Below are 17,361 nucleotides of genomic sequence, written 5' to 3'. Positions count from 1 at the left end.
AAACAGATGTTTTGATATAATTATGCTGTTGTTAAAGGCGGACCCCAATGATTTCAGCTTATGAAAAATGTTTGCCTTTTTTGGGCTGTCTGTTCACCACAGAGGCATGCAAGACAACGTTTTCTTCTGAACAGCAGTGAAAAATGTATTTAATAAAGTGGTCAATGTGTGGGTGAAGTTTTCTTTTAATGTTACAAACAGTGGCAGCAGTAACAACAGAGTCCTGCTGGCAGAGGAAGGAGGATTTTTATTCAATTATTGTAATATAAAGTAATTTTAATTACTGTTGAAGCCAGTGATTTCATTTGATTTTTTTTTTTTTTACCACAGATGTATTTATTGAATTAATACATCCCCCCAATTATCCTAAAAAAAATGAACTTTGTCAAAAGTAAATGTCAGACTACATCTGTGAAATTCCCTCTAACAAAATAACATAATAACAACAATGAAGTTAACAGAAACGAAAGTGTGACATTAATAATTTTAGTGGAGATACTTGAAAATATAAGACGCAGTAAACCTCCCACATGCACAAACACACCTACCCAGCGTCTGCGTTGTTGCAAACCCACACTGATTGGCCTCAGGAAAACTTGAAATCATCTGATGAATGGAAAAGGTTATAGGAGGACTTGTGACATTACAACCACAACATACGTGCTACAACATGACAGACTGACAAAACGTCAAGCACTGCCAGTGCATGAAATACCAGTTTAGAGTGGCAGAGTGTCCTTCTTGCACACACTTAAATGTGGCATTGCAGAGGATAATACAGGTGAATGGTGCCAAGCAATTGTTCAGAAAAGTGCTTTTTATTTATTTTTCACCCACTCCTTGCGAAACCAACATTTTGCAGAGCACATGTTGAAAATGTTTATGCTGGAATCTGTAAGCAAAAAGCAGCTCGGAGCATTTATGAACAAAGAATATCTGAAACAGAGGAGAGACGGAAACTGTTACAGCCAGAGACGTCGCTAAGGCAGATAACGTTGAAGTAAGTAAGATTACCAATGCAATGTCTAAGGAGAAGCAGGCGTCCGTGTCTGATAGCCACATTTAAACCTAAAACTGCTGAAACATTTTGAGCCAAATAAAAACAACTCTGTGGCAGAGACATGACCAATCAAAAACCAGAGGACAAACTACACCTCAGTCTCAGACCGCACTTTCTAGTCGACTTCAGCTTGAGATTTGTTTGGACTTAAATTACAGCAAGTCTTTCATTTGTGTAAAATTTTGATTCAACCTGACAGGACCTGAGTAAGCGGGGTAACATGAGCAGCACATCTGTTATCTTTAGTCAGGCTGTTACAGTCCACAAGAATGTGGCTTCTTAAACCCCTCTTGTTCAGTACCCATTTTTATACTCTCAAAATACCTTCGTTGTGCCTTCATATATGTTAAGTGCTGTTTGTTTAGGCTCCCTCTTGTTGAAACTCGCATCCACCAGCAGAAGTCTGCAGCAGACTCCAGGCAGTAAAGTGTGAACGATTTTCTTTGCTGTGCAATATTGCTGTGAGAAGATGCTTTTAGAGCCTTTCTTAGCTTTTCCTCTGGATATGAGTAAGTGGCCTTGTTATACATGTAGCTTGTGAAGGTGTGTTTATTTCTGTGGGTGGATTCTCACGGGTGTTTTGTATGTTGTCCTTCGGCTCCCTGGTGAGAGCAGCGCTTTCTAAAGTGTTTTCAAAAGTGTCTGGCAGTTGCCTTGAATAAGGTTCCCTGTAATATTTCTCAAAGGATTTTTTTCCTATAGTTTCTCTGGAGTTTTTCAAAAGTTTGTCCTGGTTCCTTGAAGATGGAGGGAGAAACTGCTGCGGTGAGAAATGTGGACTGACTGCAAAGTTGCATATAACAACCGCATTATGCCTGCATTCAAGCTAGAATGCCAGACTTTCACGTAATGAACATTCGTTATGTTGAGTCTCTCTCTTTGGATGTTTTCGGAAACAAGTTCACACAACAGTGATTAAGTCTGTTGCTGCAAGGGAAAGTTGACTGTATTTCGCAGTAGAAGTAGTGGTGTCAAGTAGGTCTGTACCTATTTGGATATTCTTTCTTTGGATAGGTATTCAGTTTTCAATTTTGGGATTAAATTGTATATAATTTTTTTTTTTTTTTTTTTTTGAGAAATGACGAGGGATGTCCCTATCAAGTTTTTCCTGCCATCGATCCTGTTCTGTGTCATTTAATGTTGAGTATCTACCAATACAGAGTCCCGATCTGATACTTGTATTGGCCTAATTCAGAGTTCTGCAGCATGAGTTCTCCAGAAGGAGAGCACACATTACACCTGTTTTAAACACTTTACATTGGCTGCCTTTTAGTTTTCACATTGATTTTAAAGTTATTTTATTAGTTTATAAGGCACCGCATGGCCTTGCACAAGACTACACCTTTGAGATGCTTTTGGTTTATGAACCAGAAAGGCCCCCCAGATCCTCCAACTCTTCTTTTTTTTTTAGCTGTTTTAGATCTTGTAGAGAACATTTGGTGCTTCTGCTTTTAGCCATTATGCCCCAAAATGCTGGAAGAGCGTGCCAAAGGATCTGAGAGGAGCTGGAATTATTGATACTTTAAAACGTAAATTATAAGCCTGTCTTTTTAGTCTGGCTTGTATGTAGTGTCTTACTATCACAGTTTTACTTACTTTATTTATTAAGATACATTTTTGCTTATTTCCGATGTTTCTCAATCAAACTGCAAAGCACACTGAATTGCATTCGATTTGTTTTAAAGGTGCTGTATAAAAAAATGATTAATTTTTACCACACATTCTTCCACTTTAAATAAAAGCATATGTAGTTTTTTTGTGCATACACATTATCTGTGCATCTGACCCCTGGAGTCGATACTCCAGATAAAAAAAAAAAGAAACTTAAACTTAAACTTTAAAAATTGAAAAAAAAAAAATAAATAAGACAAAGATTTGAAAAGAGAGTTTTTGGGGGCGGGGGAGATGCAGCGAGCTCACCTGCAGGCATATTTGGACAGTGTTTATGTAATTACTGTCACTGCCAGAGGGGGGAGACAAGAGTTCTGCACCCCAGCTTTAATGCAGTACAGCACTTTGATTTGTCAGGTACAGGACTATCCAAAAAAATGCCATTCCCATCTGGTTATCTTGTCCATAATGTTGTTTTTTTTATTTCTTTTTGTTTTTTTGTACAAGATTATGCATTACATCACAATTTATTTTAACATTGTTATATAAAATAGGTTTATTTACAGCTTCGATCATGATGCTTTCAGTAAAATCTCTGATATTGAATCTTTATATTGACAAGCTGAAATAATTGGAACTGACCATTATTGACGAACAGTCTGTGTCCAGCAGATAACAACAGGTGTGATATTACAGCACCGTGTCTTCAATCTTGTCATTTGTGCTCCTTGTGCATTTTTTTTCTTGACAAATAATAGACCAGCCTTCTGCTCGCTGTGGATTTCCCTGTGATAACTCGGTAAGGTGTAGCAGACTGCGAAGCTCTAACACCTACAGTGTGACTTCATCACTCCAGATCCTGACTCAACTGAGGGACCAATTTGAGCTCTGACTTTGCCGATGTAGTGATATTTCCTCTTCCATAGCTTGTTCCGTGTTTGAACGTATAGTTGATCACATAATGCAAGTTTTGTAGTGGATGGTGTCCGTCTGTTTTGTCTGGCAGACAACTCAGCCTACTGACCTCTAATTTTATTTAGGGTCTCTAAAGCTATAAGCCCAATAAGGCTTGCACAGATATCTGACTGCCAAAAGCAGATCAGTGTCAGTCTGATGTGTTTAAGTGATTCAACCACACATAGTTTAAAATATGCTGTGACAATGTGTAGTCTATGACAGTTTGTGGCCAAAGTGAAATTTAGGCTTTCAGTGACACTGGGCAACATGTCAGGGGCTGCAGGTACAACTTTTTGGACTCTCTGATGAGTTCATTGAAAGTTTTGAGATGAAGGGGTGCTGATTAAATGTTGCAGCTTTTCAAGCACATCTCTAGCAAACACCTTCACCCCGACAGACAGGAAACTTAATGTGTCTGTGTGTGTGTTTGTGTGTGTAACAGCTTTTTAAAAATGTAATGTTACATCAGTTGACACAGCAGAGCACCTGAGGTAAGAGGATTAAGACCAAATGAGGGAAATAGTTTGTGCTGAAATCCTGACATAAGTCATAAGTACAAAAAATGTACATGTGAAACAAACAAAAAAAAATCTCAAACTTCTGACCTTAAATTCGTGAAAATGGCTTCCTTAGTATTGTGGCATTTCTTGGAAAGTAAAAGAAGTCTGACTCACTTCTCGGAATTTACACTTCTTTCTCTTTCAGATATAACTTCATTAGAAACTGAAAGATTTCTGACTTTTAAACCTCCCCCCTCCAACTTTCTGTAAATTTTACTTTATCATGTGGCATTAATGATGCTCCATATCAGCTCTCCACCTCTGAATCTTACCTTACGCATTACATTCTTATCAATTATATAAGAGACATAAATGTTTCAATATGTGAGTGTATTGACCTCATGTGAGTGTAATTAAACTTCTCAGGGACTGATCTCTCCACACTGTAAAATCTGACAAATGGATCTTACGTAAAGTAGTCTTTTAAAACAGACTGTCTTGTAAAAGGAAAGTAAATATAACCATGAATCTTGATTTAAATTTACTCTATACCTAATATTTACTCTATATCTAATTGTTGAATTTACTCAAAGTTAAGCTGTAGTATTTCTTAATTTTATGAAGTTGTTGCAACTTAGAAATTAACAACTGGAATTTTCTTGTTCTTTCTAAGTGTTAGTAACTTCAGTAAATCAGGTTAGTCTGACTTCAGTTGAACATGACCAATAGGATTTTGCCAATGATAAAGTTGGGAGATCTGCGATTTCTGTCTTGTTATCATGTTGAAAGCCTCTGGGAACCCAAATCACCAAAAACTTTTAGGGTATTACATGCATAATACTGTCATTTTTTAGTCTTTTCACAGTTTCCTGAAGCTGGGTTGATTTGGACGTGGTCCGATCCATATTACGTAATATTGACAAAGCCAATAAAAACTCAAAGTCAGGTGTCACTTGATACTAAATTAACCTGCCAAACTGAAATCCTTTCAATAGGGATCGCTCATTAACACTCACTCTGAGTGCCGGAGCGCACTCTGGCACAAACTGGACCGTTTGTAAATTCTAAGCGCAGTTTGAATGTGCCGTTCAGTTATCCAGAGAACTGCACTCTGGGAGTGTCAGAGCGCACTCTGGGAAATCTGTCTGGGGAGACGGAGCAGCAAAGCGACAAATGGAGTGAATGTGTAATGAACTTAACTGTTCATTAATTCATGTAGAAGTAGAATGCTCTGTGGCATCGAACAACAGCTCTGTCATTTTAGTGGAGAGCATCAGATTGGATTTATGAACGCACCCAAAGTCAGAGGGCATGAACAGATATGTCTGCATCACGCTGATCCCGCGTTGCTCCACGGCTGCCGTGATCTGTTACACCCACACAGTCCTAAGAAATGCTGTTATCCTCAAAATTAGCTGATTTGAACTCAGTTTCTTAATAGTTGAGAACATTGATTTTCACTGATATTTTTAATTTGACACTCAACTTTGATATAATATCTGCATTTTTAGTATTTCAGGCCACATTTCCAGAGGCTTCACGAAAATACAAATATGATTGACTAGTTTGCAGTCAGCAGAATACAGATAAACAGCACGGTGCACTTGGTTTACTGAAGTTGCACAAACTTAGAAAGAGTGATTTAACTTGTCATTTTTAAGTTGTAACAACATCACAAAATTAAGTCAATATAACTACACTCTAAGTAAACGTAACAGTTTATTATAAAGTAAACATATTTACATACATTTTCAAGGCAATCTGTTTCCTAGATTTTTTTAAAGTGCAATCAGCCTGTCAGATTTTATAGTGAAATGTGAGCTAACATTGGTCCATAATGACTGATGTGAAGCTGCATCAAGACAAACAGTCTCCTGTTTAATAAGTGTTGGTGACTAGTTCAGTTAAGGGCAGTGTAGCAGGCTATTTTTACAGGCCGGTCCTTTAAATGGAGCAGCTCGTCAGCATCTGCCGAAATGTACTCCAGCAAATAGTCATTGTCACTGCAGCAGAAAAGTCTGCAGCAGCACCAACTTTAGGCTGTTTGCTCTCAGGATATGCGAGAACATTGGAACTATCTCACTGATCACATCATGAGATGGATGAAGACGTCAATTTTAACAGTCTGATGATAAAATAATGTGACCGACCGTCTCCAAATAACGCACTGCTGTGCCGCACCCTCTCCTGCACCCTTTGCTTTTGGCTGTGACTCAAAGCTGTGGAGTTGACAGAAGGTAATCCCCACCATGTGAGGCCTCGGCCCCAGTTTGGAGGCGGGGTGTGATTCATTCAAATCTGCCGGTGCTATAAAAAGAGGGGAAGTTGCAAGTAACCCAACTTCAACCCACAAGATCGTGGCACAGCACAACTACCACTCGGGTAGTTTTTCTAAGTGATAATGAATACTATTAAAGCCATTAAAAATGCAATAGTCTGTCTTGTCTTGCTGCCCCGGTTTCTGATGGCAGCTGTGGTGTTTTGGCTGCTTGACTTTTTATGCATAAGGAAAAGGGTTTTCTTCAGGATGAAGGAGCAGGAGGGTGATGGCATCGATCCTCCGCTGTGCATATCGGACTCCAATCGTCTCTTCAGTCTGGAGTCCCTCAAAGCAGTGTGGCACGGCCATAAACTGGACTTCCTGAAGGCTGCGCATCTCGGACACGGAGCGCCCAACACCGAAGTTGTTCATCTGGAGGATCAGCGGCGCAGCCGCATCCTCGATTACGCAAAAGACAAGAGACCGCTCATCCTCAACTTTGGCAGCTGCACCTGACCACCGTTCATGGCGCGTCTGAAGGCTTTCCAGGGAGTCGTGCAGCAGAACGCAGATATCGCAGACTCTGTGGTTGTGTATATCGAGGAAGCGCACCCCTCCGACGGCTGGGTGAGCACTGACGCGCCCTATCAGATCCCCAAACACCGGTGTCTGGAGGACCGGCTGAACGCTGCGCAGCTGATGCACCTGGAGGTGCCCGGCTGCGCGATGGTGGTCGACAGCATGGAAAACTCCTCCAACGCTGCGTACGGAGCTTATTTCGACAGACTTTATATACTGCAGGAGGGAAAGATAGTGTACCAGGGTGGCAGAGGACCTGAGGGCTATCGGATCACAGAGCTCAGAGACTGGCTGGATCATTACAGAGAAACGCTGGAAAAACCCAGTGATCTAGTTATTAATGTGTAGATTCATTCTCATCTTTGTAGAGCTGCTATGATGGAAAAAATGCTGCATATTTTTCAGTATTATAACTTCAATTATATAGATTTCTCCGTAAATAATGTTTTAAGTGTATTTATTTTTTTGATATGATTGGATCAAATTAATTTGTTCAACAATGTAGGATGCAACACAGTAGGCTCCTTCATATCATATTGGACATCTAGACGTCCTGTTAGGATCCACCACAAAAAGGTTAGTTTGTCTGAACCTTGTTTTTCTGTTTGTGAACAAAAGTATTTTGTGCGTCAAAAGTTTTTTTTTTCTCCGTGTGTGAATGCGCCTTGAATGAACCAGTCAGCACGGTGAGATGTGCGCATCACTGTGCTCCTCAGCACAGAGTGAAGTTCGGTTTTTAAACGGGTTGAATCCGGAGAACCGATACTGATGTTTTTCGTGCTGGAGATCACAGTGACGGTGCTGCTCTCTGCCCTGCACGGCGCAACTGTTTTGTAAATATTGTTCCGTTTTATGGATATATTTTCATACAATAAAATGCTTTGATCTAAGTCTTTATTACAGGCCTGTTTTATTTGAAACTGTTTTTTTGTAAGTTGCATCATTGTGGTTTGCATTCAAGGTGGGGGAGCTGGTGTGTTGTCCCTTTCTTCTCTTCTTTATTGCAATAACATCACGCTGTGCATAGATTTTACAGTAATTTGGTCTCTTATAGTAAGAAGACAAAAGGATGAATGTTCAATTTCCTGCACAATAAAGCACAAAGGGCCTCTCATGGACTCTTCCAGAAATCTCTTGTCTGAAGGGCAGCCACAGAAATTGGTGTGGAGAAGCAGAAAATATTAAATCTCTTCAAAAATAGCAGGATCTCCCCAAATCTCAAAGCATAAAAAGTTTGTGAAAACAGAAATTATTGCATTATTTTAGTGCAGATCCTTGGAGAATTAAAACCAGTTTATGCTTAAAATGAAAAACAAAAATCTTTGAATTTATTTATTTCTTTTATTATTTATTTTTTGAGAGGACTGTCTAATTTTGGCAGAAGTTTTGAATTTTACATTATTTTTCCTAACTTCTTTTTGGAGTCAGTACTCATTCTCACGCAGCAAATGCAATACATTTTCATTTTTTTTCCTAAAATGAAATATATAATGCAAAAACGTTTGGTCTCTGTGAATATGGTATATCTTCTCAGTGGTCAGGCATGTTTGAGACTGTACAGATAGTGATTATAGATCCTGGGTTAACACTGTGGTGAAAGAGCTGTGCTTTGTTCTCCACAGCCCCTTCCTAAGCCTTTGACCTCTCACAATTAAATGAGGATAATCACACTTGATCCTATTATGCTTAGTGATATATCCACCTGTAAGGGTCTAAACACAAATGTGTTCAGGGCTTAGCACACCAATCCCAGAGCATAAAAACAGTGTTAGGAGCAAAGGCATTTAACTGTGTACAGAATCCCCCTGGATAGCGCACGTAGGCTACACACTGAAATACTCTCCGTAGTGAGTTAATGCTGCATTATAGCTCCCATGATCCTTCAGCATATCTGGAAACATACGCTTAATGTCATTAAAGTTATATGTTGCCAAATGTGTAAAAAAAAATAAGTTTTTTGTAGTTTTCCTGAAAAATAGTTTCATTCAGCCTTGCAAAACCTAAAACTGAAGGAAAATCCCCTCAGAGGCTGCAGATACGAGTCACGACGCAATGAAGACACAACAGGGGAGGGGGGCGATGCCTCAGATGACTCAGGAAACCAGATAATAACGCTGACACAACCTGTCTGTATGTGGAGCCACGTTTTGTCAGATGCTTTGGGTTCCCTGCGTCTTCAGCCTTCACGCCGCCATTATTCAACTTTGGAATATAAAGCCCCCCCCCAGCATGGCGGCACAGTCACAACTGGGACATAAATCAGTGTAGACACAACACAACAGGGTTCTTAAAGTGGGTAATTTGACCAGTAAACAGTACTTATGAATCACGGCTTTGAAACAAATTTGATTTAAAGCTATAAAATTCACTTGATGTTTGAAATCAGTGGTTGTAATGAAGTTGACTGAAATGAGAGAAAGCTTTTGTTACGGGTAAGGAAAACAAGGAAGTCTGTTTTTCTTCCGATCTGAGTTGTGGCAGCGAGAGAGAAGGTTTCATTTCAACATTAGCAGGGGACACATAAGAGACAGGGTTTTAGGGGTCAAACAGTGAATTTCTATGCACCAATTTGTGCCTTTTCTGTATCAGTACGTACATGTCTTTAATTTTGTGGCAATCCTCGGCTCCTGTCATGTTGTTATTGGGGGGGTCCACATATGAGGAGATACGTCGTTGATCCACAGATCCTCAAAACACAGCAGGAACAAGTCAGCAGGTTCCCTGGTAGTTTTTTTTTGAAGATGTGGACATTTGCAGTAGCTGCTATTAATATTAACTATTTTTCTTTTTATAAATTAGTATTAAAATCTTTTGATTTTGGACTGTTGGTCAAACAAAACCAGCAAATTTGAAAACATCAAGTTAGGCGCTGGGAAATTATGATGGGCATTTTCACTATTTTCATCAAATGGATACCTTAAGCTGTACATATGCCAACAGTGGTGGAATGTTACTAAGTACATTTACTCAAAAACTGTGCTTAAGAACACATTTGAGGTAATTGTGCTTTATTTTCGTTTATGCCCCTTTATACTGTTACTACACTACATTTCACAGGGAAATATTGTACTTTTTTCCTTTACTTCATTTATCTGTACCTTATTTGCTTCACAAATTAAGATTTATGCATAAAGATATAACAAGAGTTTAAAAATATGCTGTTTTATAATAAATTGAATAACCAAATCATTAGAAAAGTACAGTTGCAATTTTTAGTTGATTAATCAGTCGATTGACAGAAAATGAATTGCCAACTGTTTTGATAAACATTTATGTGTTTTTTGCCCTCATTTAAAAAAAGAAATAACTGAGGTTTATCGGGGTGTTTTTTAATATTTATTAATTTATTGTATTTTATAATTTAAATTGGAGGGGGTGGGGGGGGTTCTGTTTTTTGTTATAATTTAAAATCTTTGGGGGTATTTTTTTCCATGTTTTTGAAGAATGTTTTGTTCTAATATTTAATATTTTCAGTGCAGGACTTTAATTTGTAAGAGTATTTTCACCATGTGGTATTACTACTTTTACTAATTAAGCAAAGGATCTGATTACTTTGTCCACCACCAACCAATTAAGGATAGGGAAGCAGAAAGAAAGGATGCTACTGTTACTTTTACTGTCTTTTGCCAAATCTTGCTTTTTTTCCCCTCATAAATGAATAGATAGTTTGACCTCTCGGGTCCCACGTATATTTCCAATAAAACATAAATGAATCACCTTTAGTGCACTGATTATAGATGGTAGATATGTCATATGCAATGGGTCACAAGTAGACTTTACATTAGAACATATGTTGCTGATTTTGCTGCAGGAGTTTTGCAGTGACCTTACTTTCCTGCTCATCTGGAACACATTTAGCACATAAACATACAGTATTTATGTGGAGCTGACAGTTGACTTAGGGGTACCTGCCTAAATGAAATATATCGTGCAGTGTGTCCAGTGTGCAACCCTGAAAAGAAACACACACATACACACTGGGAATTCTTTGAATCTGGATTCCTTCCATGTGCGATTTTCCATGGATGTTGAGTTTCATCTGTCAGTGGAGAGGCAGACAGGAACAAAGGGTTAAGGGTCTTGGGCTGGGGGGAGATATTTAACTTTTGCTGTTCTGTTTTGCTTTATGACTTGGAGGGAGCAGAATGGCTCCTTTGAGGTGGGTTCTTGTAGCTTCTCTGGTCAGCTTTGAAGGTCAGGGCCCCTCTCTCCTGAGGGTCATAACTCCACAAATGAGTGTCTGGTGCTGGGGAACCGGGGCCGCAGCACATAAAAAGGTTTCAGTTAAACCTGTGTGATGCAGGTTTAACATGTGAACACTAGCCTTGCTCTAAACAACCTCCTTTATACTGGAATAAATAAACGCACATTCCAAAACTCAGGAGGCAAGTTTGATTTCATTGTGGACATGTTTCCAGGAATACAGACACTTTTCAATTCAATTTCCAGCATAGATGTTGGCATTGAACATTTGTGCAAACCACTGGTATGTTACATCTGTACATATGTAGCAGATATGTTAAAACATGGTTAGAATTAGAAAAACATTATGTTCTGAATTAAAATACCTGGTTTTGTCGCTGCAAACATGGCTGGAAATGTCACTGTTCTCGAATAGAGGTCTGCTGCATGTCAGCCTGCTTGGCAACCATCTTGCCTTGGCTGAACCTAGTTTTAGGCGCTAAAACCCACTTTGTTAGGGATCGGAAAACATCATGTGTGGACATAGAATACCTGTTTTTTATTGTTGCCACAAACAATTTGAAGTGTCCCAATGTCTCACAGCAAAAAACTTTTGTTGCAGCCAACATGCCTGGAAATGTCCTGACGTCTCATTAAAAATACCCCATTTGGCGACTACAGACATGGCTGGGAAAGTATACCTATTTTGGTCACAACAAACGCAGCTTAAAATGTCTTGTCTCTCTAAAAATACTCGGTTTTGTTGACACAAACACAGCTGGAAATGTCCCTATGCCTTGTTAAAAAATACAACTTTTGTCGTTACAAACATGGCTAGAATTGTCCTGGTGTCTTGGAAAGAATACCTGGTTTTGTTGCCAAAACCATGGCTGGAAATGTCACATCGTCTTATTAAAAGTACACCATATAGCCACTGCAAGCATGGCTGGAAATGTCCCAACATCTTACCTATTACCTACCTATTTTGGTCACTACAAACGCAGCTTAAAACGTCTTGTCTGTAAAAATACTCAGTTTGTTGACACAAACACTGCTGAAATTGTCCCTTCGCCTTGTTAAGAAATACCCACTTTTGCCATTACAAACATGGCTAGAGGTGTCCTGGTGTCTTGTTGGAAAATTCCTGTTTTTGTTGCCACAAACACAGCTGGTTTTGTCCTGACATCTTGTTAAAAAATATCCTCTTAAGTTGCTACAAAAATGTCTGGAAACGTCATCCATGTCTTGCTATTTAAGAAAACAACCATGTTTGGTTGCTACAAGCACGGTTTGAAATGTCTTGATGTCTTGTTAAAAAATTCCTGGTTATGTCACCGAAAACATTGGTGGTTGTCTTGCTTGGGTCTCACACCATCAACCATCCTTTTCTCAACGTTTAATATATAACTTATATATGATATATGCCAAAATTGTATTCTGTTTACTGGGCTGCACTGTTAGAGAACTAAGAGTGTTGTTGTGAATGGGGAATTTCAGGAAAATGCAGCATTGTCGCAGTATTGTCTGTATTAGCCACAGTAAGAGGGTCAACTTGCAGCATCAAGGAAACGGGATCCGTATATAAACCGTGCTGATTTAAATCTCAATTTAACATTTACCTTCTTTTAATTAAAATACTGCCAGATATTCAGATAAATTGGACTGTTTTGACTGTCAAGTCTAACTTTTATAGGTCATGAACACGCAGGAACACAGCAGGAGTCTCCGAGAGTTTTTCCAATAAAGTTCAGGATGGAGTAGGAAATTGTTGGATGTAGTGCAGAGAAAAAAAACAACAAAAAAACCCCACAGATTGCTGCCCAAACGGTGAACTGAAATAGTGCAGTGACAAAGTGGAAAATGATCTGTTATGTGGGACAGGCAGCAGTCATCCTTTTCTCCCGTTATGGTCTGAGAGGAAGACGAGTGAAACAGAATCCAGGAAACACTGCATCAGCTGTTTGGTTTGTTTTCACATTGTTTCAATTATATATTGTTGTTTTTAAGTAAGATATTAGTATCAAATGTGAGTTTTATGCAGCTATTGTAGATATATTATTGGATTTTGGCATGTTTGGTAATTCCAAATATGTAAAAAAAAAACAACAACAAAAAAACGTCAATTATTTCACAGTTAATTTGCGAAATCAGAATGCAATGTTTCAGTGCAGTGAATTTCATCACTTCATGCTGAACCCTTGTCAAGCCAGTCTTCCTCTGTCTCCTTTTAGATGGCTGACACCTTGTGGTCGAACTCTGAGACTGCAGGTTTTTTCACGCATCACAATGTAAGATGAAATGCATTGGGCATGAAAACTACTTCTGCACTGCTCTCTGTAGGCTGAAAAGCATTAATGGGAAAGCAAAAACTGCTGACTCTCACATTTATGTTGACTTCAGGTCCTGAATGTGCTCATTTTATCAAAGTTTTTCTGGTTTGGGTGAGTCACTGTTTAATTTATCTGTCCACACAGAAATCCAAAGCCAACATGATTGATATTTTAATGAGATGCTGATGCTTCATGGTATATATAATACATTACGCTTGTGCAAGGAACACCATTTAGTGAACTGGAAAATTAATTCATTCTGAACTTTAAGATTAAAAAGTGTTTAAACTGCAACAGTTTTTTTCATTATCAATTAATCTTCCCATTATCTTCAAATATAATCATTTTGTCCATAAAATGTCAGAAAATAGTGAAACGTGCTCTGTGTATTTCACAGTTTTATCCAACCAACAGTCCAGCAATGGAAAGCTGTTCAGTTTATCATGTATGACTAGTGTTGTCAAAAATACACACATATATATCAGAAGTTTTAAAATGTGTCAGCACTCATTTACGAAGTATCAATTTGCCTGTGTTTTCTTCCCCTCTCTTATGTTAATGTTTAATACAGTCATTCTTGTGTTTTCTTACTATCCAAGAAAAGAGAAGTTGTCATTGTCAGGTTTGCCTGTTAGTTTTATCTTCTTAAAAAGATTTTCAAATTGTACGACCTCAATGTCAATTTTCCCATAGTATCGAAAATGGTATCAAATACTGATATTTTAAAAATTATTGTATGGAAGTTAGCAAAATTGTGGCAACATTTTGAATGATGAAGAAAAGCATCAAAGTCTCACAAGAAACATGAAAACTGGAAATAAGTGGCTATATTATAAAGAATATTAATACAATGGTTATTCAGTTATCATAATAGTTGTTCATCAGTTTTGTGGGGATAGACTAAAGTATTGCTTAACAAACTGCTGCAGCTCTGCACATCATTTACAAGTGTTACAGTTTTTCTGACGAGTCATTAATGTATCAGAGGCAGCTTGGCAGATTGCTGTTCTTAAGTGGCAGCCAGAGGAAACTGTTTTGAATATTTAGACTATAAATGTATTTATGTTTCATATTAAGACTTCTCTAAAGGACGTAAGGTGAACATACTGGACTTAACTGAAGGGGAGTTGAGGTGCCGGATAGGTGAAATTTATCAGTGTGACAATAGGCAGGCCGGACAGGGAAATGTGAGGGTAGGGTTGTAAAGATTCACTTTGTAAGCTGTAAATTATGCAGTTTCTTATACACTTTTCTGTCATCAGCTGCTCTCGCACTCCCTTCCAATAGTGTCCCACCTTCTCCACTGTTTTTATTAATTTACCATGTCATTTTAAAAACAAACGATGTGTCATGAATGAGAAGGTCAGTCTCAAAGTGACTGGACATCAGAGAGTCTTGTTGTTTCACATTTCAAGATGAAATCAGCTTAAATCCTTGTGGGTGAGGTCACAACCTGAAGCCGGATGTCTGACTGAGCCTTTGTCATTCTCATTAGTACGCAGTTAAGTGACAATGTAATTCCCAGCATAGATCCACCCAATTTACACCAGACTAGACATCTAATCAGCCAGAGTAATTGAAACCCCTGTGTGAGTTTGCAGTGAATTTAAAGGGTAACTTCAGGAAGTTAATCATCTTAAAGCACACTTCATTCAGAGTCGACAGAACGAAAATAAAACTCGCAAAAGCCATTTTGGATTGTTTTTCCGCTGTTCTTACAATCACCAACACTGGTTTGATTGAAATAAACCTGTAATTCACCCAGTTAGATGTGGACATATGCTGGCTCTATATATTAAAATTCCAGTTTTCATTTAATGAAGTCTGACGTGTTTGACGATGATAATTTTCGGCTGTTGCTCGTGAAACAAAAAAGAACTTACTATTTTTTTAAAAAGGGCTGTATCTCTAGCAGTTCTTTTCATAATGATATTAGACACTGACAATTACAGGCCGAGTCTGTCAGTGGCAAAAACAAGCACGTTTAGTGAACATAAAGTGACAGTACATAATTCTATATTAAAGTGGTCACATTGCAGTATATCCCCGACACACACTAAATGCATGTGTTTTTCCTACACCAGAAGATAGGCCTAATAAGAATAGAGAAAGTTAAAAGATGTATGTACCCTGTTTGTCCAGTTTTTGTAGATTTAGTGCTTTTTCCCTTCTGGAATTTTGATTTATTACTCCCAGACAATACTGTCATTTTAAAGGATAACAGGCTATTTTTAAGATTAAGATGTTGCTTGACTTGACTTTGAATTTCTGCTGTATTTCATCAACGAGATCTCGCTCGCTGCGTTTGCAGCTTAAGTCCCGGTGACGTAGATAAATTGCACCACAAGGTGGAGACACAGACTGCTGTCTGAAACTGTGATAGCATCAGGGACAGAGGAGGAGTTCTCGCAGAGTCACTGTTATCATTCAGTTAATCATCAGCGACTTTGCTCCGGTGCGAATTTATTAAGCATCATTGAGCTGAGGAGCAGATGTTCCACTGATATCGGAACAGAGGCGTTGTGTTTGTGCATCAGTTAGATCTCATACTGTGAAACATCTGACGTACAGTATTAACCTCGCCGAACATCTGATCTTGTCACAACCTCCTTGTTGTGTCAAGAGCAGGTCACCGAGATAGACTCTGTATAAATCGGGTGGATTTTTTTTAAGACCTGGATAGTACAAAACAGACAAAATAAGATTTTATATGTTTTATTAAAAGTAATGAACAGACAACCAAACATTATCTGGCCAAAGCACAACAACAAATAATCCCAGACTGGAACAAATACTGATAACAGAACACAGTTACAGTCACTGCCCCCTTGTAGAAATGCCACTTGTAAATCATTAAAATTTACTGCACAATGTAATACGCAGCCAGAAATGTAACCATTATGGTGTAAGCACAAGATAACCGCCCCATCAGAGAACTGTGGTAGACAAATCCTGAATGCTGAATGGCACTGAAGAGGACTTTTCATTGTGCTGGTGGAGAGAAAAAAACATCCCACTCTAAAACCACAGTAACTGTCATGTCAGCTGCAAATTAATATGAATATTTTACACTAAATATGCATCACATGGTTAACTCTATTTTCACAGGGTGCCTGACATAATGTTTTTCTCATCTTCCACACACTTAGTATGTATGAAACCACTTCTCCCTCCACCAGGAGCTGCTGTCCAGCTCATGCATGACCAGACAAACCAATAACATTTAACAAATGTATTGATTTCTGGGCTCAGAGAACTGTGAAATTCCAACGGCGTCAGTAAGAAGCGACGTTGAGAAATCTAATAACCCCTGAGAAAATGCAAATGAGTTTGAGACTGATCAATAGGCGACGGTGTAAAGATATTCATGGCATGGATCCAAATAGATGATAATGGAAATCGAAAGTGGCATTTCTCGAGGAACTGTGAAATAACCTGTGTCTTAATAACATCTATATATACCTTTAACACCAACATTTAAAGTGATACATCTGCAGAGAGAGAAATTTGGATGACACACTGTAAAAGTTTGTTTTAATTTAAGAAAGTAAGTGTCTTTACTGCGTAAAATTTTAAGTTGACTGAATTTGAGAAGACGGGTTGAGGTAATTCTGTAATGATTTAACTTGTTTTCTCAGTTTAAGCCAGCTCAAAAATATAAGGCAGTCCAGACACAAACGTTCAAGTTAAAACAAATACTCTATTTTTACAGTGTATTTGAAACTACCCCCAAGTATATAATAATACCTTTACATGAACATGAGCTATATAGAGCTGATAGTATAGCTGTTTGGGTGGTATAAAGTATCTTGATACATATTTAAACTGCACATACTGTACAAACTCACAATATGTATTTTTGCAAATTCACGATTTGTTGCA

The 17,361-nt window shown here is 38.4% G+C and overlaps 1 protein-coding gene across 1 annotated transcript; it reads left to right on the top strand.

The window, feature by feature from the left end:
- Positions 1 to 6,510: 6,510 nt before the first annotated feature.
- Positions 6,511 to 7,773, top strand: dio3a (iodothyronine deiodinase 3a). Its single transcript, XM_042501179.1, has one exon. It carries the CDS (start codon positions 6,530 to 6,532, stop codon positions 7,313 to 7,315), a length of 786 nt encoding a protein of 261 aa, XP_042357113.1. The 5' UTR covers positions 6,511 to 6,529; the 3' UTR covers positions 7,316 to 7,773.
- Positions 7,774 to 17,361: the final 9,588 nt, after the last annotated feature.

The sequence above is a fragment of the Plectropomus leopardus genome, chromosome 14, assembly GCF_008729295.1.
Source record: "Plectropomus leopardus isolate mb chromosome 14, YSFRI_Pleo_2.0, whole genome shotgun sequence".
Lineage (NCBI taxonomy): Eukaryota > Metazoa > Chordata > Actinopteri > Perciformes > Serranidae > Plectropomus > Plectropomus leopardus.
This window is presented reverse-complemented; position numbering and strand designations above follow the sequence as displayed.